Genomic DNA, 24,986 nt, shown 5'->3' with positions numbered 1-24,986 from the left:
AAAATGTGCATACCCTTTGACCCAGCAATACCACTACTGGGTCTATATCCTGAAGAGATGATGAAAAAGGGTAAAAACATTACTTGTACAAAAATATGTATAGCAGCCCTGTTTGTGGTGGCAAAGAATTGGAAATCAAGTAAATGTCCTTCAATTGGGGAATGGCTTAGCAAACTGTAGTATATGTATGTCATGGAACACTATTGTTCTATTAGAAACCAGGAGGGATATGATTTCAGGGAAGCCTGGAGGGATTTGCATGAACTGATGCTGAGTGAGATGAGCAGAACCAGAAAAACACTAGCAACATGGGAGTGATGATCAACCTTGAAGGACTCGCTCATTCCATCAGTGCAACAATTGGGAACAATTTTGGACTGTCTGCAAAGGAGAGTGCCATCTGTATCCAGATAAGGAGCTGTGGAGTTTGAACAAAGTGCAAGGACCATTCCCTTTAATTTAGAAAAAAAAAAACAGATATTTTATTGTCTGATCTTATTACCCCTTAGACTTCTTGTCTCTTCTTTAAGGATATGATTTCTCTCTCATCACACCCAATTTGGATGGAAACAAAGTAAATGGAAACAAAGTAAAGACTGACAGATTGCTTTCCCTTGGGGGGTGGGGGGAGAGAAGTAAGATTGGGGAGAAAATTGTAAATCTCAATATCTTTAATAAAAATAAATAAAAAAACAAAAAGTAAAGGCAAGAAAAATAATTTATTAGACTTTGCTGTTCCATATGAAGAATAAGTTCTAGAAAGGATTCTGTCAGTATTACATATATACCAAAGTTATCCCTCACTATCCAATTTGTCTATACCTCAATTTATGTTATAAATAAGTTCTAGAATGTTATATATGAATTGAATTTTTATTAGTCAAAAATATTACAAATGTGAAATCACAAATTGAATGTACTAGGAAATATAGATATTTAAAAGAATTCTCTTATTAATTAAAAACTAAATAAAACGAAGTTATGAAGAATCCCTTTGAGATATGAATCTTTTGCTTTATAAGTTCACATTTTGGGGCCATTTTTTAAAATCAGATCTCAACTATATGGTATGTCAAGGTGGGCAGGAAGATTTCCAGAACCCCATCCTGTAAACTGTTCTAACTTCTTCTGACCTAGACAGTAAAAGATATTCTTCTCTCCAGTGTAGACTGATAGAGTACTATAGAAAGAACCAACATAGATGTTCCTCTACCACTGATTTGATAAAGAGGTGAGAACTGAAATACTGGTTTTTCCAGTTTAAAACTCTTTGCCCAACCTTATATGGAATCATTCCTTATTAAGAAGATTAAAGTTGCTTCCCAGAGAAACTTCAAAATAATTTCAAAATTCTCTTATTAAATGTTTCTATTACTGGTCCCTCTTTATTGCTTTCATTACTTACCTATCCAGAGAGCCTTGACTTATTTCTTCTGTCACAGGTTTTCTGAAAAGGAAGGAAATCATCCAAGGTAGGGTGGGGCAACATGTCATAATGGCAACAGCTCATGCTCATCATTTTAGGAAGAGTAGGGAGTGGAGTCCACAGCCTCAGGTTAAAGGTACACTGGGTTACAGATACTGAGTCTGTCCTGTAATAATGGTCAATTAGATAGGTCTGATTTCTTAGTTGCTCTGAGTTCAGGTGAAAAACTACCATACCACACCCAAGTTCAAACCATGAGGTTTTGTGGTCAGTTAATGAATCAAAATTTCATGTGATCTGGGAGGGGTAATGTATAAATGCTTGAGACAACTAGCCCAGGATGGTTTTTCCTGGCATATAATAGGTGTTTAGTAAATTGTAAGGGGTGAATAGACAGAGTACCTGGCCATGAGGAGTTCATCCTGAGAGTCACTGAGACCTGGGACAACAGGAATGTCCATACCAGAGTGCTCTGAACTCAGGAAGGAGCTCTGGCCCTTCTCTCTCTTTGTTCTCCTGCCTTTCATCCTTATCTTGTTGAATATTCTCAGGAAGGACCTCTTGTCCTTATCCCTCTGCCTTTCATCCTCATCCTGTTCAAGTGTCTCAGGAAGGAGTTTTGGTCCTTATCTCTCTGCCTTTCATCCTTATCTTGTTGAAGATTCCACATATTCCAGGATACAGACCTTTTGTGGCATGCCCATTACACTTTCACAGTGCCTGAAGATGAGGAATGCTGATACAAGGGGACTAGGCTTATATATACCCTTATTTCAACTATGTGAGTCAGAGATGTAGCATATACCTGCAATAAACTCCTTGCTTATTTCTCACTGGCTGACTTTCATTATTGAACATGCGGGTTATGTCCGGCAGTGCCCCGAAGAGCTGTGTAAATTAAGCTGATGCCCGGCTGCCCAGAGTGGACTGCAACAGTAAATGATTGTAGAATTGATGAAACCAGTAGTTTCTTTTTAGAGCTGTCTTCCTACAGATGCTGATTGTATTAGCATATTTTGTAAGCAGAGTCAGGCCTCAGTAGAATAATGTCAACACACACACACACACACACACACACACACACACACAAACGAAAAATAAATAACTGCGAGATAGAACAAAGGGAAAGGGAATGGAAGAGAAGAGTGTAAAATATAGACTCAACTTTATTGGTCATCCCCCTAGACTGGTCATATGATTTGCCATTGAATCATTTCAATGGAATAGTAGACCAGACTTATACATTCCATGGCTACTTCCTTCCTTCCTTTCCTCCTTCCCTTCCTTCCTTCCTTCCTTCCTTCCTTCCTTCCTTCCTTCCTTCCTTCCTTCCTTCCTTCCTTCCTTCCTTTCTTCTTCCTTGGCTTACTCTCTGTATAGCTTTTTTTCTTCCCCTTTCTCTCCCTCCCTCCTTTTACTTTCTTCTCTCCTTCCTGCCTTTCCTTCCTTCCTGCCTTTCCCTCCCTCTCTCCCTTTCTTCCTTCCTTCCTCCCTTCCTCTTTCTTTTTTCTTTCTTTCTCTCCTTCTTTCCATTCTTATTAAGTAATTATCTATAAGATATGATATTAGCCACTAGTCACCTAAATTAGAATAAATCTTTCTTCCTATCTACAAATGAACAGATTAGTATGTGCACCTGGAGTTAGATATTAATAGTAGATAGCATATGCTAATAGTAATAGCATATAAAAAGTTTAAGAATTGCAAAACACAAAGACCTCATTGCAAAATACAAGACTACATTTGAGCCTGAAGTAGGTAACTAGGGATTCTATATCTATATTAAAGAAAATAGTAGTGTTTACCTGACGGACTGAAGGTCACACAATAACTATTGGGAGGGAAAAAAAAGTTGGGTAAAAGCATGTATTTTAAAAAGTCTCCCAAATTCAAGTCACTCTTCTCTATGCTGATGCTATTTCTTCTGCTCAGATCACCTCTTTTCTTACTAACAGGTCTTTCGTAGGTCCCATTCTCTTCAAAATTATGTCCAAATGTGCTTTTTGTATTCTAAAGCCTTCTCTACTATTCTTAATGCAAATCAGCTTTTAGTTGGTACCTGTTTCTTCTTTTGTGTATTATCAGTCATCTGTTTAGAGTATGGCAGGGGTACTATTTTCCACTCTGTGGTACACAGTAGGCAAACATATTCCTAGATATGAATATAGTACTTTAAATTTTTGATGTATCTTCATTAATTGTATCCCCATTAACTGTAAAATTTTCTGGACAGATACCAAGTCTTCCATTTTTTAGTGTCTATCCACAGTGCTTAAGAAAAGACTCTATACAATGGACAGACATTCATTACTTAACCTCCAGTCTTCAGAGAGTAGCTATAATAGAAAGCTAGACTGGAATTATGTCTAGAAGTTAAAAACTGAAGTCAGTAAAATGTGGGTTCAAATCCTGCCTCAAAGACTTACCTAGCCAAGTCTCTTATTCTCTTTGTCTCAGTTTCCTCAATTGTAAAATGGGAATAATGGTCAAGTCTCTCAGGATTGTGTGAAGATCAAATGGGATAATGTATAAAGTGCTTTGAAAACTTAAAAGTACTGCATAAATGTTAACCATTTGTCTTATTATCTATTTCAGTTTATTGCATCCTAGTGTGGAAGGGAGAGAGATCTTACTGTACATCTAGTTCAAACCCCTTATTCTATGCATAAAGAACTGAGATGGAGAGAAATTATGTCTTGTGCCTGGTAACATGGGTAGCCAGTAGGAGAACCCTGACTTGAAGCATTGTCCTCTTACTCCTGAAGATCTTTCACTACATCCTCTTGTCTCTAATTGCCTATTTGTTTTTGTCTGTTTGTTTGTTTATTTGTTTTTGCAAAGTAATGAGATTAAGTGATTTGATCCAGGTTACACAGCTAGGTAAGTATTAAGTGACTGAGGCTGAATTTGAACTCAGATCCTCCTGACTCCAGGGTGGGTGCTCTCTCCACTGTGCCACCTATCTGCCCCTTAATTACTGATTTCTTAAATAAATGTAGTTTATATCAACTTGACTAACCTAAGCAACACAACAAATGTGTACCCTAGACAATACCAAATTATAGTAAATTTCCAAGTCTTCCAAAGTAGATTTATAAGAGATATTGCAATGGGGTGAATAGAATCTTGAATACAGTTGAAAGTCCTGGGTTCAAATTCTACCTTTTTCATGGGCAAATCATTCTGAACCTCAATTTTCTTATTTGTAAAATGAGAATAATAATACCTGTACTTTTAAGGATCTTGTAAGGAAAATGCTTTGTAAACTGTATTTTATTGCTCCAATATATCTACAATGCATTTACTGTAGATAATCCCTCCACTGTGGATAGCAGGGTGACTTAATGAAAAGAGTGCCAGACCTGGCATCAAGAGTACTTGCCTTCCTGAGTCAGCCTCAATCACTTACTAGCAGTATGACCCTGGGCAACTCACTTAACACTATTTGCCTCAGTTTCCTCATCTGTAAAATGAGCTGGAGAAGGAAATGGTAAATTACTCCAGTATCTTCACCAAGAAAACCTCAAATGGAGTTAAGAAGAGTTCGGCACTGCTAAAAATGATTAAACAACAATCCACTGGTTCAGTTCAAAACCTTGATATTACCCTATTCATTTGGTATGACTTTTCTCCATATCTTATCATAAATTTTCTGCTGCATTCTTCCAAGTACATTTGATAGAGGCATTTCTCTGGTACTTATAATATTGTATAGATATAAGAGCTGCACTAAGGCCTAGCATCTGTTATCATTCTCTCTTGCTACATTCTTGGACCATGTCCTTTACTGCTCACATATGTCCTTTGATGCTGCTGCTCATTCACAAATCACTGTTGGTAATATGTTGTGTCATACCTTTACTATTGCTCTTTTTGGTTGCCATTCAGTCATTTCAGTTGTGATTGACTCTTTACACGCCCCTCCCCCCACCTTGGGAGTGGGGGGGTTTGTCAAAGATACTAGAGTGGTTGGCCATTTCCTTCTTCAGTTTATTTTACAATGTCAAAAGAAATTTGTTAAAATGGACTTATTGAATTGGATAATTTGTAATGAGACATATATACATAATGAAAGGCTTTATCCTAGAGAGTAAAAAAAAGCTCTTTTAAGTCATTGTCATGAAAAGTTATTCTTTTCAATATATTTTTAATAATTAGAATGAATTTACAGTATGAAGAACCAAGAGATTAGGACTGCAGTCCTACTGCCAATGCTGAAAAGCAATGAGAATTTAAAAAAGCAATTTAACCTCATTTAGTGGCTCAGTGAAATCATTACTCATTTTCTATTTAACTCATAAATATGTTCTCATTAAGTAGATCAAAGTAACATAGATAGGAATAATGAGAGTAACAAAAACAAGAAGTACCACTAAAAAGGAAGTTCTAATGTACAGATGAATCTTGTATCAATATTCCTTCCAATGATGCAGATAACAATCCATTCATGCTTGCCCACTCTTTGCTACTCTTATCAATGGCTTCCCATAGGTTCTCTACAGGGGATCACCCAATATACCAAAGTTCTGCTTTGCTTTCTTTTGATAATGTTGTTTATAGACTCTCAATTATCCCTCACTCTCACCTTATGAATATCATCTTCATTTTCTATCATACATCTCTGATAGCAGCATCCTTTATAGTAATTGCTCTCTGTAGTACTTTTTTTTTTTTAACAAGGCAATGGCATTAAGTGGCTTGCCCAAGGCCAAACAGCTAGGTAATTATTAAGTGTCTGAGGCCTGATTTGTACTCAGGTACTCCTGACTCCAGAGCCAGTGCTCTATCCATTGCACCACCTAGCCACCCTCTGTAGTATTTTAAATGTGACATAGTGAAGTTTTCTTAAACCTACCATGTAGCTCTCCATTGTCCTCTGAGTGATTTAAGTCTTCAGCAACTGTAGACTTCCATGACTTGCAGTCACAGAAAAACACTGGTAGAATATCAGGGTTAAGAAAATGGAACCTTTATTATTTCAAGGAAAAAACACATTAAGTTTTATGTTTTAATAAGAAAAAATTTGCCTTTTCTTCCTCTCATCCTCCTCCAATTGAGAAATAAAGAAAAATAACCTTTGTTACAAATATGTTACAAGTAAAAAACCTCTGTTACAAGTAAAACAAATTTTCACATTAGTCATTTTAAAAAAAGTCTATACATTCTCAATTTTTCACCCTTTTATTAAAAAATGGGTCACATGTTTCAACATCATCAGTCTATTGGTAATAGTGGTTGGTCATTATGCTAATCAGAACTCCTTTTTCAAAGATGTTTGACTTTACAATATTGTTGTATACATTTTTCCTAGTCTTGCTCATTTCACTCTTTATCATTTCATATAATTCTTCCCATTTTTTTCTGAAACCATGCCTTTAATAATTTTTTATAGCATAATAGTAACCTATCACATTTATATAGAATAAGTTATTTAACCATTCCCTAATCTATGGATATCCCCTTACTTTCCATTTTTTTGTCACTGAAAAAAAAGTCTATAAATATTTTTGTGCTGTAGGTATTATTTGTTTTGTGTAGTGCTGCTCTCTTTTTTAACCTGTTCTTCCTCTAATTCACCTTTCTCCCTCCTTCCCTTTCCTTCCTATTTTTCTGTTGAGTGAAATATATTTCTGTATCTAGCTTTGTACAAGAATATCTTTCTTTGTTGCATCATCCAGATCATCCAGACTTGAGGTTCAAGTATTGCCTGTTCTCCCCACCCCTTTCTACTTGTTTGTATAGATTTCTACTTGTATACCTTTAATATGTGAGCTATTTCATTCTTCTCCCTTACATCCCTTAATGTATTCCTCTTCCCCTTTCCTTTCCTTTCCATTCTTCTTTTCAGATATTATCATAATAGAACTGCTTCCAGGCCTTCTGCCTAATTAGATCCCCTCTATGATGCCAGGTGATAATAGGGTTCAGAAGAGACATATGTTTTATTTCTTCATATAAGCAATTAATTCTTGTTTATCCTTTATGATTATTAATTCATGTTTACCTTTCTATATTTCTCTTGACTCCTGTGTTTGAACTTTAAAATTTCTACATAATCTGAATTTTTTTTTCATCAAGAACGCTTCCATTTTTCTCTTTTATTAAAGGATTTCCCACCTCTCATTCCCATAGGAGTATGCTCATGTTTCTTAGTTAAGTTATCCTTGGTTGTAAGATTGTCTCTTTTGCTTTCTGGACATTATATTATAAACTATCTGCTCCTTTATAGCAGTGACTGATAAATCATGTTTGCTCTTGATTGTGGATTCTTAGCATTTATGTGTGTGTGTGTGTGTGTGTGTGTGTGTGTGTGTGTGTGTGTGTGTTTCAGGCATTCAGAAAGAAAAAATATACATATGTACAGATATATATATATATATATATATATATATATATATATATGTACATATATCTATATATTTACACACATAGTAGAAGATCTAGATTTTAGCTATATTTCTGAGAGTTTTCATGGATTCAATGAATTCTTTTTCTACTTTACCTTTTGTGTTTAAGAGATCTGGGCAATTTTCTTTTGTAATTTCTTAGAATATGACATCTAGGCTCTTTTGTTTTATCATGTCTTTCAAATAGTCCAGTGATTCTAAATTTTCCCTGTTCAACCTCTTTTCCATGTCAATTTTTAACTATGAGATATTTTCCATTTTCTTCTATTCTTTGTCTTTTTACTTTTCAAAAATATTTATTGCTGTATCATGAAATAATTAGTTTCTATTAATCCATTCTGGTTTCCAAGAGTTTGTTTCTCAAGTAAAATTTCTACTCCTGCTAAGCTGTTAATTCCCTTTCCAGTTATTTTGTCCATATATCTTATTTCTTTTCCATTTTTTTACTTAAGCACCTCATTGCTAAAAAACATTTTTTAGCTCTTCTTCTGGGAATTCTATTGAATTTTTGCCTGAGCTATGTATTTCTTTATGCCTCTGCTTATAGACGATTTGCAGTCATATTCTTCTTCTGTTTGAGTTTTGAACACCACTGTCAAGATACTAGGCTTTTTTTGCGGGGGGCAGTATTTGTTTTGCTTGTTTGCTTACTCATACTTCTAGCCTACTTCCCAACTTCAGACTTTATGTTAGGTCCAGGTCCTGTGCACTGTTACTACTATTTTGGAGATGTTTAATATTGTGTTATATCCAGAGGGATATCCCAGGCTAGAGACCTGAAATCTTACAATGTTTTCCTAAATGCTCTGAGCCTGGTCTGATTATTGTCCCTCTGGTCTGAGCTCTGCAAGTTCCTGAACTGGGTTTGTGTCTCAATAACAGGTCTGTTGAATTGTCCGGTTTCGAGTTTCAATAGACTGCTGCTAGTCTAAGCCCCTATCAATCAGTTGGAAAACTCTGCAAGTTCGGTGTGATAGTACAGGCTTCCATTTTGTCAGGGATTCTTACCCTGCTTCTTCCTCTGGCTTCAGACTGGGCTGGAAATTGGAACTGTGACTCTTCTCTGCTCCCAGGGGCAGAGTCACACAGCTATTCCTTGCTCCTGTACTTTCCTTTACCTCAGTGTATAGCCTAGGACCCATAACTCTCCTTAACCTGGAATGCCATACAAAGATGTCTACATGTCCCTCATTCCAAGATAACTCTGTGACTTGGAACTGGGGAATGAGTGACAGAGCTACCCACTGACACCCCTTTCACATTCTACACAATGGCTAGAATCTATGCCTAGGTTTTTCTCCTGGTCCTGGTGGATAGCCTTTCTCTGGCCTGGAATATGCCAACATGCTCTTGAACAGACTCCATACCCACACAGACCTCTCTTTATGACTCCCATTGTCAGGGATGGAGAAAATCCAGTGTGGACCATATAAGGCCCATGAAATCATTTGGTGGTGCTGTCATGGTAAGTGCAGGTGAGCCTCAAAATTCAAAAAAAATTAGGAGTTTTTAAGGGGTGAATTAATTAAATGTTTGATCAAAAATAGCAGGCTAATTTTTAAATTGATAATTTTCTATGGCCTGCATATATCCAAGTGGCTGTGGGCAGAAAAAAAAAAACTTCCCCACTCCTGCACTATACTAATGTATCTGAAAAAATATCTCACTGTGATTTTTTTTTTGGATTTCACAATTAGTATTCAGTGTGATGCATTTTCATGATTTCTTTGGAGGAGTTTAGGAATAGGGAATAGGAAATTTATTATATCTCTTCCAGCTACTTGACCACTTGGCTCTATCAGTTCATCACCTTTTTAAAATAAGGTTCAAGACTCTTTCTACTTTTTTGGCATCTTCCTTTCATTCACATACCTTCTGTATTTATTCTGAAAACATCACACTTATGATATCCCATTCCCAGCACAGATGTCTTCTATGTGCATTTAGTCTAGTGCAGATGCTTTTCCCATCTCCTGTTCTCTTAGGACTGTTTCTGCCTTCTCCATGAGCACATCTGGAACTCTGATATTAGAATACAAGTGTAGAAGTTCCACCATTACTTTTGTAGAAAAAAATTTTATAAGATACTTCTTTCCTATCCTTTTTTTGTTGTACACTTTCCAGGAAGCATCTGAATAATAACACAGTTCTAGTCATACTTTAAGGGGCCAATTCTAGGGAAGTCAATTGCATCAATTATTACTGGGCAGTTAGTAGGTCTGTGTAAACAAGCAAGGCTAATTTCTAAAAAATAAAATAATCAAAATAAAATGACATAAATAAACGGGTTGGACTTCTAGTCCTGGAAACCTTTTTTTGGCATTCTTTATATAGCTTGGGCATGGATGGGCATGGATGATACTAGAGCTACAAGTGCTATTTATAGTAAGAAAAAAAGGTATGTCAGATGCATGCACAAAGTTTCTCCTATTTACTCTCTTTTTTCCTAATCAGATGACTATCATCCTAGTTCATGATCCCATTACTTCTCACCTAGATTATTGCAATATAATCTCCTAACTTATCTATTTCCATATGATTGCCAAATTAATATTCAAGCTGTTTGGATAGTAGCCTCAAAAGTAAAGTGTTCACTTCATTGAGGAGTTGAGATTAGGACCCAGGTTTCAATTTCCAGTCCAGGATTCTAAAGGTACTGGAAAAACAGGCTAGGCATGTGGAAAAGTACTTGTTTGGTTGAATAGGCAGGTATTAGATTAACCTCCAGGGAGGGGTCTTTCCTGGTTGCTCCAAAAGGAGGGCTCCAAAGAAAACTGATGCTGACTTATTGTAGGTCTTCCAAGGACTCCCTTGGATATTCAAACTATCCATTCTGCCCAGTATTCTCTTATCCCTGGACTCATGACAACCATAGTCTTGCCTTGTCCTAGGCGTTTAATCTCTGGTGAAATATCTTAAATTTTTAATATTGAATGACTAATCCTAAAACAACATAAAGAAGTAATTCAGCAAACAGTGAAGTATGTTTATTATAATTTTGCATTTAAAAAAAAGCATAACATGACTCTGCCTCAGGAGATTAAATGTTAGCAAATTATCCTTCCTTTCTAAATGACCATTTAGGGCTTTCTTCTAAAGACTCATGACTGCCATTGAATAAACTTTTCAATCTTTTAAAATGTTTATTAGCAGCTCTTTCTCCTTTTCCTGGATGTAACTAGGGAACAGTTTAAAGAATTAATTGCAATTGATACTCTGTAATTGGGGACTTAGGTTTTCCCTAGAGTTCTATGCTAATAGATAAAGAATCTTATTAGAGAATTTAATTAATGCATCTCTACCACAATTTCATTTTCTGGATCAAAAATAACTCAGAAGAATAGCGATAAATTCCTTTTCATAGAGATAAAAAAGCTGGATAAAGTATCAGGTTTTTTTTTTAAACTGTATGGTTAAAGAAACTCCTCTTTAGAGTATATGATAACATTCAAAGAAGTGAGACTCTTTCTTAGGATCTATTATAAAAGTTTGATGAAAATATGGTTTCAGTAATTCTAGATAACAAAATATCAAAAACTTAATAAATAATAGTATATAATAAAGGGATATAGCTTTTTGATTATGTTTGTGAGGTAAAAATTTAACCTGGAGTAGTTGTCAACATGAAATCATTTAATAATTAGTAAAAAGTTCCTCTCTGCCTCCAAAATTTTAGCCTGTTTCAATGTTTAAAATTACACTCATTCTTTTAGTCATAGCTTCATATTTTTCAGGAATGTCCTGTTAAAAATTAGGTATCATAAGGAGAGATTCTAAATTAAGCTATTATTAGGAAAAAGTTCAATTAATCTGATAATGTGTTGCTAATACAAATAGACATTAACCTTAACCTAAATTATTGAAGTTTTATTGTTTTATTAATAGTTTGGGTATAAAGCTCTTTCACAGAGAAAATGAAAATATTTATTAATGTTATTTTTCAACTTACATGATCTGTTTCCTTGGGTCAATGCTGTCCTGGGCAAAATTGTGAACTAGACAAAATTGGTATTCAGTACCTTTATATCTATCCTAACTATATACCTTATTTCCTACCTGCAGAGTCCACAATATCATCATCATTATCATGACCATCATCATCCTCACTAATATTTTCATAGCTCTCTAAGGTCTTCAAAGTGATTTGCATATATTAACTCATTTAATACTCACAAAACTCTGTGCAAAAAATGCAATTATTATCCTGAATTTACATATGAGGAAATTAAGGTTATATGACTTTCCCAGGGTTTCAATAGTTAATAGATATTCAAGACAGGCTTGGAACTCAGGTCTCCAAGTTCCAAGTCAAGCATTACCCCCACAAAAAAAATCTTCCTAAAAAAAAGAGTTCATAACTTTTTTGAATGTCATAATCCCTTTCATGTATCTGGTGAAACCTTTGGCCACCTTCTTAAATAATGTTTATAATAACTGAAGGAAACACTAAAAGTCAGTTAGAGGTTATTGAAAATAATGATGTGATTTTTCCCCATTCAAGTTCATGGGCCTCCTGAAATGGGCCTTGAATCTACCATTCAGGCAATTTCAATGGCTCACTATTTCTCCTAGTATAAAATAAAAACATCTCAGTAGGCTCTAGGCTACTTCTCCAGGCTTATTGCATAATATATACCTCTGTTACATATTCTAGACAGATTGCTATGCCCTGAATTAAGCATTTCATATTCCAAATAAATGACTTTGCAAAGGTTTTTCTTCATGCTTGAAATGTTTTTCCTCCTTGCTTCTACATCTTAAAATTCCTGAGTTTTTTCAAGCATCAGTAAAGTGGTTACCTTTTAAAGAAAAGTCTTTCCTTGTTCTCCTAGTTGTGAATGACTTCTTCCTCAAACCATCCTTCACCTATTTATTTGTATCATTAAAGAGATTCTCTTTGAGAGCAGAGATTTTCCTTTTTCCTTTATTTCTTTAATGCCTTGAATAATTAAGAATTAAAAAAGAAGTATTGGATTGGCTTGGATTGGAAACTTCCATGGCAATGGAAGATGAGGAAAAGACAGTTTTCATTTATACAATGAATTTTTCCAATCTGAGCATATTCTACAAAGGTTCTTACCACTCACTACTTGGTGTATTCATAGAATTAGAGAATAATGAATGTAGAATTGGAAGAGACTTTGGGGATCATTTAATTCATTCCTCTTCCTTTTGTAGATAGGGAACCTGAGTCCCCAAGAGGTTAAATGACTTGCTTATCAAGCAAGCAATAAGAGTTAGAGATAGAATTTGAACCCAGATTCTCTGATTCTGAATCTAGCATTCTTTCCACTGAACCATCCTGTCCTTCAAGATAAAGAGAAAAATTGTATTATATGACTCGACTTCTAGTCTTCTGTTTACAGGCATGAATTTTACAGAGCATCTATCAAATATGTAAGTCTTACATATTTCTTTTAGGTTTTTTTGCAAGGCAAATGGGGTTAAGTGGCTTGCCCAAGGCCACACAGCTAGGTAATTATTAAGTGTCTGAGACCAGATTTGAACCCAGGTACTCCTTACTCCAGGGCTGGTGCTTTATCCACTGCACCACCTAGCTGCCTCCATAATATCTTAACAAGGAGAGATTACTCATCCTAAATAAAAAAAGTAGTACCTATTACTTGGACATATGCAAAGAATTGTCACATACTGAAGATACTTCTGGGGTTCAATTGTCATTATTCAAAATTTATGAAAAACTCTGCCATCATTGCAGAGCCCCTTAAGGACTTCAGCAAGTATAGTTTGTTGGACAGAATCAAAAGCCAATGAGGGGAAGCTTAGAAATTATGTTCTCACCAAAGGGAACAATATCGATATCATCTTTTGGTATGCTTTGGGTTTCCATCCCTGAATAAGAAGTGAGACCAGATTCAAGGACTATACTTCAATGACCAGAATGATCCTTAATATGGAAGCAGAATGATACAATGTCAAGAGCACTTATTTTAAAGTCAGAGAAAATAGACTCAAATTCCAGTTCTGATCTTCATTCTCAGTATGACCTTAAACAAATCGCGTACCTAGACCACAGCTTCCTCTTTCATACAATCAGGGAACTTTGAAGACCTTTCAACCCTGGATTTATGGTCCTATGAATTATCACATGCACATACAAACCCTATTGTTGTTTTCTGTAAATGTAAAGTTCTTTATATTATATACAAATGACAGTCTAGTTAGATATTGTTTTGTACCAGATGACTAAGAAATTCCTGCTGCATTTGCCAGATGGATATTTTCAAGCTAAAATTTGGAGTCATAAGCTGGGCTACTACTATAAAGTTTTGAGATGAAGCATGGATCCAACTGTTGACAGAAAATAATCTATTGACATATTCTAGACTGCCAAATTGTTTGCTTTCAGGCCAGTTGATAGTCCAGGCTAGGAAGAGAGTGAGCTCAGATGTTTTGTTCCATCCTCATGCCTCAGAAGCTATAGTGATTCCTACAGATGGGACCAAGCTGATCTATGATTCAAAGGAAGAGAGCTTCTGGCACAGGCTAGTATAGCAGCAATGAAAATGAGATTTCCACAAAGAGTATTATCAGTGGAAGTAAATACATTCCATAACTCTGAGTCAATTCTCCAAATCTAGCTTCAATAGGGATGACTAAATTGCAGAATGTTGTCCTAAAAGGTTTGCAGGCCTATGATGATGATGATGATATATACTAACATTTATTGAATGCTTTAAGATTTAAAAAGTACTTTGTTAATTTATTCCATTCACACAATAATCCTATGAGTTAGGTAGTATTTTCATCCACATTTTATGGACAACTGAAATTGAAAGAGGTTAAGTCATCTGATGAGGGCCATCCAGTTAGTATATATTTGAAGGGAGATTTGAACCCAACTCACCTTGACTTGAAGTCCTACACTGTATCACCTACTCCATGCTGCCTCTTTAAAAATTAAAGAACTTGATCAATAGAGAATTAAGGGTAGTTTGACTAAAGTTAAAATACATTTATGTTATAAATTGGCATTTATTGATGAAATATTATATTGCAAAGTGAGACATATGTAAGGAGTACAAAGCCATTGTTATCTCAATTCAATCAGTAAGTAGTGATGTGATGATCAAGCCCATGATAATTTTTGATGGCAAGCTGGAGGGGTGGGGAGAGAGAGAGAGAGAGAGACAGACAGACAGAGAGACAGAGAGACAGAGAGACAGAAAGATCTAGTGAAGAACATTCAGATAGTTTTAAATGGTAGTTAATATTCATAAAAAGTCTGAGACATTCTAATTGAAGTACTGTGATGAGAGAATTACATAGAACTAGGGTTTATATGGGATCCATAGATTACCCAGATCTTGGGGAATAGATTTCCAAGGGTCTTTGAGCTTGAGTAGGAAAAATTATGTCCTCATTTTCACTGATCTTTAACTGAAATTTAGTTTTAGTTTTTTTCAATTATTTAAAAACATTATTCTAAGAAGGGATCCTTTAGTCTCACTAGACTATTAAAGGAGTCCAGGATACAAATAAGTTAAGAATGCTGGCATAAAATTTAGAGTAAAATATGAACTATGTTGGGTCAAATCTGGACTCTGCTCAAGGAACTGTTATTTCTACGGACACCACTTTCTCTTTTAGCAGTGCTATATAATAGATAACTTTTGGGATATATGGGGTATTTGGGGAGGACTAGCACCTCTGGAATGAGGGATTACCAAGTTCTTTTCAGGACTGCTCATCTACTTTTGATGTTCACTGACACCCACAAGAAGCTGTAGGGAGCACAGTGATCACAGTTCAGTAAAACTGTCCAGGTAGATGGGCTAAACTAGGTTTTGGGCAACTGACAAACCTCAAACATGTCAGTGAGTTAGGGGGATGTCTAGCCCAAGCATGTGAAGATTTCACCCAGCAGAATAGGCAGATGAGAACAATTTGTTCCAATAGACATAAATTCACTTGAAACAAGTCATTTGGTTAGACATTGAAGATGTCGAGGTCACCCCCTGCTTCCCAGGCATCACCAGGCATCCTGATTAACCAGTGGTATGTGGTGTAGTCCAAAAACAGTATCAGAATCAGGATTTGCATTATATGAACTTAATAGAGATAGCACCCCCATTTCAGTGAGGCAGATGACCGACTGCCTCACCCAGTGTTATTTTTTTGATGCTTAAAATCTAAATCAGCAATACTAAATTTCGTATATACCTATGTGAAATGCATCATCTAGACTATGAAAAAATGACCTTATATAATAAAAGGGCCTACAAATATCATGGTGATATACAGAGAAATACCAATGGGTACACACAGTGTGCACATTCAATCCAGTTTGTGAGGAATTGCACAATCCAAAGTGAGGCGCAATTTCTGCTACCTACCATGCATCCTTCCTCATATTTGAGGTTAAAATATGCAAATTCAGCTGTTTTTATTTATGGAAAATGACTGGAATCATGCAGAAATTCTATATATAACACAGATCAGTTAGAAAGTATTGATATTTTATTTTATCATTATTTTTTTACTTTTCATGATGTCAGGGGACACTGTGCTTCTTCTGCCTCCCCTGACTTAATGTACCTGATTTTGTCTTGCCACTGGGTTTTGAAGACTCTGCAAATCTGCCTGAATTAAATTGTATTCACTTACAAATCATCATCCCATGATGATAGGATGAAAAATGAAAAACTATAACAGATCATTTAGCTACAATTTATAATTACACACAATTTATTTTATAAATGCCTCTGTGTGGCATTAAAACCATTCACAACCTGACTTCAACCTATCTTCCCAAGATTATTACACGTTATTTCCCTTCATCATTTCATGTTCCCAACAAATTGTCTTACATGCTATTCCTTCAAGACAAATTCTACAATTTGTACAGGTTTTCTCCTCTGTGTGACATGTACCATCATCTTCATCTCAGTCTCTAGGAATTCCTAACTTCTTTTACAGCCCAGCTCAAATGCCATAGGCACATGATACCTTTTCTGATTCCCTAGATATTAGTAACAACTAAAGTGATTCAGATTTTACCTTGAAATTTTTATGTATTTATATAATTTCTCTTAATAGAAAGTAAGTTCCTTGAGAATATAAATTTTTGCATTTTCCTTTGTATTCTTAGCACTTTGAATAATTCCTGGTATACAGGTGGTACATAATGTATATTGACTATTTGATTAGGTAATAGAATTAAATGATGGTGACAGCAGAGCTGACTGTGCTGAAGGTCAGAACTGGTCTACCTCTGACAGATTGTCTGTGTGATGTTGGAAAGTCATTTCACTTTCCCTACCCAACAATCTGAGTGTAAATTGCTAAACAGTTGATTACTTAACACTGGTAGACTGAGTTTCCTGGCTCAAAGTTATTCATACCAATAAAATCAGTCCAGAACAAAATAAAATCAGATATAAAAATCATTCAGGCCATCAAGAACATTTCCCTTATGTTTCCCAAACCACTCATCTAAAATAAGTGGGGGGTTTCCCCCTATTTATCCCAATTTCAACTGCTCTGAATTTGTTTCAGACTAGTTTCTCTTCTCTTCTCTGTTCTAGCATGACCTCTCAAACCATGTCATCATTTGCACAAAAATCTCATAACATTTATGAAATGGGTATGAGACTTTTTGTATTCACCTCCTACGCAGGGTCATTATAAGTTTTGAATTAGTATATATGTGAAATATTTTGTAAATCTTAAAGTTTGAATAAATATCTATTATTACAGTAGGATCATAAATAGAGTCAAAGATCAGGAGTTAGAATCTCAGAAGTCATCTAGTCCAATTCCTCCATTTTACAGATGAGGAAACTGAGACTCAAGAAAGTTAAGGTATTTGCCTCATGGTAAAACCTGTCAGCTTGAGCAGCTTTTCTGGAAAGTATCAACAATAGTAAGTTTTGTAACCCAAGTATAAAAGATTTTTGTCCTAAAGTATTACCTCTGGATGCTGGTTCAGGGCCTGAAGTCTTCAGCTGTACTACCTCTTTTTACTAAATAGTTCAGTACAGAATCTCCATTCTCATTTGAAATTTTTTCCATTCAACCTTTCTTATAAGGAATTCTTTACTCCTCAATACTTTCCCAGGGGTATCTCTGTCACCAAAGTAGAAATATCTGCGGTTCTCCAAAACATAGAGGGAGCAGACACATAGCTAGATCAAACCAAGAATGAAGGGCACAAATTGGGATCCAAATTGACTCATTTGAATTCTGGTTCTTTACCCTTCCTATTCCTGTCTTTGATGGAGGTGCTAATTAACAGAAAAATGAAGCCATTATGCTGAATAATTCATAATCATTTACTGAATAAGGGAGAGTTAGTCATATTTTTTCCTCCACTGTTGGTAAAGATAAATATTAAAAGCTTGTCACTGCTAAATACTGAATAAGTAGCTATCATCCCAAGTAAGAAAAATTTGAATTAGGACCCCATTTGCACTGGCAATATCAAAGCTAATTCTTTTTTTTTTAAAGTAAGTTAATAGGGTGGCTAGGTGGTGCAGTGGATAGAGCACCCATGCTGGAATCAGGAGGTACCTGAGTTCAAATTTGGCCTGAGACACTTAATAATGGCCTAGCTGTGTGACCTTGGGCAAGACTCTTAACCCCATTGCCTTACAAGAAAAACAAAAAAAGTAAGTTAATGATACTGTCTTTATTATAGTTATGGTGATGATGAAGAAAGAATAATATGCTTGATTTTCCATGTGTGTTTTTGTGGAATACACTATTTTCTTATCTCTCTTAGAATCCCTATCATTAGCAAGACTCAGTTCACCAGTTAACTTTTACAAGAAGCCTTTTTATTTTAATATCCCTAATTGTAAGGGTAGGGTCTGTTTTTTTTTCAATTTAGCCTAGTTTTGCATTTCCTCTTCCCCAAATCTAGCATGTGAGCACTTTGTTGTTGTTAAATTGTGGTTTAGTTGTATCTGACTTTAAAACTGTTTATTATTAATCCTTTGGTAAATTGCACTATAATGCTGTTGTTTTTTGTTCAGTCATGTCTGACTGAAGTTTTTTGGCAAGAATTTTGGAGTGGTTTGCCATTTCCTCTTTCATTTATTTTACAGATGAGGAAACTAAGGCAAACAACTATTGCTAGTCACTAGCTAGAGAGAGAGAGAGAGAGAGAGAGAGAGAGAGAGAGAGAGGAGAGAGAGAGAGAGAGAGAGAGAGAGAGAGAGAAGCCCAGCCAAGCAGCTGAAGACTTCAGGCCCTGAACCAGCCCCCAGCCCAGGTTTTTATGTCTTGCCTGTCACCCAGAGGGCAAATACTGGACCTAGACTTAGGTAGAGAGTAAAGCCTAAGGGGATCAGGATATAAATTTAATCAAGGGTACCTTAAGAATTGGGAGGGTCTCCACCCCAAGCAGCTTTTAAAATTACAATTGTTTCTGTTACTATCATAATTCTCTACTTCAAGTCAATTTACATCTCAAGAGTTGATTTACATCTCTACCCAAATTCTTTCTGTTACATTCAAATTCTCTTCATCTTCTCCTGCATCAAAAGGATCTTAGAAGTTTGATAATCTGGTCTGGGTAGCAGGTTACATACCTATGTGTGTGTGTATGTGTGTTGTGTCTTTTGACCTTAGTTCAAATTGAAAATTGCCCTCAAATTCAGTAGGTAAGAAACTATCACTGTGTGATTTTATTCCTCAGCTGAGAAATAAAAGTATGTGAGAGACTTAACCATGATTAATATCAAATGTGACATTACAAAGTTTAGATTTTTCCCAATATAGTTACACAGGGGGAAAAAAAGACCAAAAAAAGCATTTATTAAATAAAAATACAAGTTTAACATTGTTTTTTTGTGCCCTAATTTTATGTTATTTTTTCTTTTTTTAAGTTTGAGACTTAAAAACTGGATATCACTGGCTTTCTAGATCTGAGACCAATTTCCTCCAAATGTTCAATTTTCCAATATCCTAAAAATATCTTTCTTTAATATAGATAGTTCTTTATTTCTTAAACCCTTAAATTCTTAATCCTTTAACTCCTTTTTGTTAGGTTTTTTTTTTCAAGGCAAATGGGGTTAAGTGGCTTGCCCAAGGCCACACAGCTAGGTAATTATTAAGTGTCTGAGACCAGATTTGAACCCAGGTACCTGACCTTAGGGCCAGTGCTTTATCCACTACGCGCCACCTAGCTGCCCCTTGGGGTTTTTTTATCCATTAACTCTTTAACCTTCTCTTCTTCCTATCTCCTTCCCTCTATTTGTTGTTCCTCCTTTGTTCTCAAAGAAGACTATGACATCAGGGAGGTGATGCCATGACATGTGGGTAAAATTGGATTTAAGTGAGGAGGTGCTGTGCAAAGTCGCCAACCTTATTAGGGTCCAGTGACCAAATATGGGCATATGAGAGAGAGGGAGAGAAAGAGAGAGAGAGACAGAGAGAGAGAGAGAGAGAGAGAGAGAGAGAGAGAGAGAGAGAGAGAGAGAACTAAAGATGGTCCTGAATGCAGTGGAAGATCTTGGTTTTTAAAGCTAGGTCTTTCTTTAGGTCAGAAATTGCTCCCTCTAGATCTTACCTCTTAATTTCTTGAGATGTATTAAAAAACTAGTTTCTGAACAATCATTTTATTAATCATTTCTGGTGAATAATTAATAAAAGGGATATATATATATATAATATATATAAAACAAAGAAGAATCTATGCTAATATACCTTTGGATGAGTAGGTATTAACTCACAGGCACAAATCAGCTCTGATCAGTTAACAATAGATGAGGAACTGAATCACAGGTGGGTCCATTCCAATGAGGGGTTGGGGAGAGAGCAGCCAATCACTCTTCTACAACCAGATCATCTTTAGCCTGGATAATCTAGACAATGGATCTATCTCCACCCAAGTCTACCTGAGTGGAACATAATGGACTAAAATTTATTCAAAGTTAGATTTTCTTCTTTTCTATTTGGGTGGGGATCTTCTCCTTTTCTATTTGGGTGGGATAACAATTCCATGATTTCATCTCATCTAAGAACTAAGCTTTCAGAGATTGAGACATTGACCTAATCTCCAAATGAGGAAAGCAAAAAAGTCCTGGATCTCTCCAGATTAACAACTGGTTATTTAATAAACATTTCTCTCATTTCCAATTTCAATGTCTGTCAAATCACAGAATTTCATAGTTGGAAAAAGGACTTGAGGAGTTCACCTAGATCTTCTATTGTAACCACATATATCTGAGCAAGAAATCCCTCTACAAAATATTTGAGATCAGCCTTTGTTAGAAGATCTGTAAAGAATCTACTACCTCTCAAGTCAGTCCAATATACTTTTGCATAACTAACGGTTAATAATGGTAGCTAGGTGGTATATTGGATAGAGCTTACAATCAGGGCCTCATCTTTCTGAGATCAAATCTGACCTTAGTTCCCCAAAAGGAAGAAAATAGCAAACCACTCTAGGATTTTGCCAAGAAAAACTGAAATGGGGTCACAAAGAGTTGGACACAACTGAACAACAACAAAATTGTTAAGTATTTTTTAACAAAATTAAATAAATTCTCCTCTTTGTAACTTCTATTCATTATTATTTGTTCTTCTAAATAGACTAAATATAATCGCTCTTTCATGTGATAGCCTATTTTTTTTTGATGCACTTAACCCACTTAGCTTTGGAACTGCCACTGTCTTGATCAGTGAAGGTATGAGCACAAACTCACATGGTTCCACTGGTGCAGGGGAAAAGATAAAGAGAATTGTGAATGTAACAGAAAGAATTTGGGTGGAGATTGACTCTTGAGATGTAAATTGACTTGAAGTAGAGAATTATGATTGTAACAGAAATAATTGTAATCTTAAAAAAATCTTTGGATGGAGACTCTCCCCCATTCTTGATTTGTATCCTTATCTTCTTAGGCTTTACCTTCTACCTAATTCCGGTTGCAGTATAAAGAAAGGGAGTTCACCTTTTGCCCTCTGGATGAGAGGCAAGACTTAAAAAACCTGGTTTGGACCCTGGTTCAGGGCTGGCAGTCTTCTCTGACCTCGGCCCAACCAAGGTTACTTGGCTGGACTTTTTATCTCTCTCTTTCTCCCTAGGCCTTCCTATGTCTTGTAACCTTTTTAATAAATTTTGTTTTATTTCCACCCATGCTTTCCTGAGTCTGAATAATGATTCCTCATAGGCAGAATCGAACCCAAGGAACTGGTGGCCACACCACAATATATTTCTATATTCTCCTCTCACTTAACATTAATCCTTATTAAACTTCATCTAATTATATTCATGCCAATATTCTAACCTATAAAAATATTTTTGGATCTTGATTGTCAGCTGCAATTTCTGAATCCCAAATTTGTTACCTGCTAATTTCATAAGAATGACATTTTTATCTCCAAATCAGTAATAAAAACGTTAAATAGCATAGGACAGAGCAGAGGTCCAAATGGAGATATCCTTTCAAGTCTGAAGAAAATTATTAATGACTATTCTTTAGGTCTCCCCTTTCCATTAAGTGTGAATCCATCTATTCTCTTCATTTGGAGGATAAATTTATAGCATTCTCCTAATCTATTGGTCTAATAATACTGATCTAAAAAAAAGAAAATAAGGTTACTCTGGAGTGACTTATTCTTGATAAAACTAAGTTATCCATGTGTGATAGCCAGCATCACCTTCATGCTATGATTTTAAGAATTGACAAAAGTTCAATGGCCAATAGTTTGCATATTCTAATCTCTTTCTTTTATGATTAAAATTAATATATATGCAACTTTTCCCAATTAGACTATGAAGTCTTCAATAGGTGGGACTGTCTCTTGCCTTTCTTAGTCTGCCCCACCGCTGGTTTAGCACAATGCCTGAGTTTTCCAAATTCAGTGCCATGCCTCCTGTTTTTGACAACCTTTGAAACATTATTAACTGTAGCAATAACATCTATGAATCCTTTCAGTGCCAAAGACACTTCTGGGTCAGGTAATATAGCGTTAAAGACAATCATGTACCTCTTTTTTTATCTTGGATACATATATATTTTTATTTATTTTTCATATCAATTCCATATCAGTCATCTTTAGACCTTTTCAGTCTAAAGTGTCTTCTCTTTGGCATTTTGATTCAAAACTACAATTAAGCTGCTCTTTCTTTGGAAGAATCTTCACTCAAACAGAAACATTTATTCAGTACTTTCTATATAGTATATACACTATACTTTAAGCACTGAATATAAAAATATATCTTGCTCTCAAAGAGCTCTTAGTTTAATGGGAAAGACAACACAGAAATAACTAGGCATATACAAAATATATATTGGGGAGATGGGAGGCAATCTCAGTGGAGAAGTCATTTGTTAAAAACTGAGGTTTAAGAAAGTCTCCAATTGAATGCAGGCTTTGAGTTGAAATATGAACTTAATATATAAGTGCGTGTGTGTGTGTGTGTGTGTGTGTGTGTGTGTGTGTGTGTGTGTGTATGTGTGTTTCAGAACAACCTTAAAAACTAAAACTTATTCTTTGTAGTCAGAGGCATTTTGTGTGTTTGTGATTAACAAAATAAAAGAAAACAGGATCTTATATAGTCTCTATTCCTCTTAGTCATTAACATAAATATCAATAGGTGGTTGGCTTAAGAAAATTGCCTATGAAAGCTTATCTATTCCAATCTCACATTTTCATCAAGGATATCCTCAATAGACCAATCTCATAAATGCTTTATAGAAATAAGAAATTAAGTTTAAGAGTTGGTAGTTTCCAAGGTCCTTTCAGATTTTTTAAAAAATACTATACGTCTTTTTGAATCTTCCTCTTTTTGGAATATCTTAAATATTAATCGTACTATGGCTTTAGATTTTTATTTCCTTCAGTGGAGATATCTTCAGAATATATTTGGTTAGTTCCAGATGCTTTCCTAATGTCTTCTTCATCATTCCTTAAAATTGTACAATAGGTGGGACTGTCTTAATAAAGTTAAAAAATGAAGGTGTTTCTAGTTATTCCTGTTAAGAATAGATTTTAGATTTCAACTTGATTAGGTTAAATAGATACCCTGTGTTAAGTGCTGGGGATTCAGGAAAAAGCTTCTCATCCCAACTTTTAAAGAGTTTATATTTTGCCTTTATTTCATATTCATTTGTCATCTATTCTATTTCAACTACACATACTTTTGGAGTGTAACTAGGTCTTGAGTCAACCTCTCTTCTCATTTAATTTAGTGAGATTTTAGGATCTCTGGGTAGAGGCAAATAAGGAAAGCAGACCTAAGACCAGTCAGACTAATAAGGATTTCCCATCTAAAAATTACTATTTGTTGCTTGCTGTTCAATCATTTAGTCATACCTGACTCTTCATGACACCATTGACCATAGAACACCAGGTCCTTCTATCCTCCACTGTTTCTTGAAGTCAGTCAAAGCTCATGTTTCTGTGATAGTATCTATCCATCTCATTCTCTGCAGTTCTTTTTTTATAAAACAAGTATATTCATGGAATTTTCAGTTTATAAAGCTTCAGTTTGCTGACTCTACACACAATAGGTCACAAGACAATATCTTTTATTTCCTATTTCTAAGAAAATGTTATGAACACCACTTCAGGGAGGGATCTCTTCCCTATTCAGCAATTTTCAAAAACATAAAGCAAAAGGCACATAGAGCAGCATAGTACAGTGAGTTCTGCTTTTAAAAAAAGACACAAATTATTTTGTTGTTATATGAAATGGATTGCTAGAATTAGTTATGGGAAGGGATACAGAGGAAAATTTAGGTAGGGTAAAAAACAAATGCTATACATAAGATTTATTTTTTAAAAACATACAAAACTTTCCTCTGAAGAAAGATGGATATTTAACGAGAAATGGAAAGTTCAATTGACTTTCTGAGAAATTTTTTGTTTAATAAAAAATATAAAATTACCAAACTACTTCTAAATGTTATCTTAATAATGATAATAACAATATAATTTTAACAATGATAATAACAATATAATAGCTAATATAGGATTTGTAAATTTGGATTTTATATGTTTCACTTCATTTGAGCCTAAGGGTAGATGCACACATACATTTAAACACAGATACTTGGATCTCTTCAGGATCAAATAAGAATTGCTCTAATTGTTTTTAAAGTCTTTTGCAACCTTTCCCAAAAATTGATATCTTTTTTATTTATGGTATTAGCATTGTAGATACTTGATACAAGATACAG

General features: G+C 35.2%; 1 protein-coding gene across 6 annotated transcripts in view; it reads right to left on the bottom strand.

The window, feature by feature from the left end:
- Positions 1 to 24,364, bottom strand: part of LOC141521986 (transmembrane and coiled-coil domain-containing protein 5B-like) — a 44,118-nt gene extending 19,754 nt beyond the window's left edge. For 2 of the 6 annotated variants that reach the window (XM_074235027.1, XM_074235029.1), the window contains exon 1: positions 1,406 to 2,725. In XM_074235027.1, coding sequence (XP_074091128.1) covers positions 1,406 to 1,494 — 89 coding nt within the window. In that variant the 5' untranslated portion in view covers positions 1,495 to 2,725. Of the gene's footprint in view, positions 1 to 1,405; positions 6,363 to 24,120 lie in introns of those variants that run through there. The other 4 variants (XR_012478098.1, XM_074235030.1, XM_074235028.1 and 1 more) reach the window with 4 other exon arrangements.
- Between the last annotated feature and the right edge of the window lie 622 nt (positions 24,365 to 24,986).

This window comes from Macrotis lagotis, chromosome 4 (genome assembly GCF_037893015.1).
Source record: "Macrotis lagotis isolate mMagLag1 chromosome 4, bilby.v1.9.chrom.fasta, whole genome shotgun sequence".
Classification (NCBI taxonomy): domain Eukaryota; kingdom Metazoa; phylum Chordata; class Mammalia; order Peramelemorphia; family Peramelidae; genus Macrotis; species Macrotis lagotis.
This window is presented reverse-complemented; position numbering and strand designations above follow the sequence as displayed.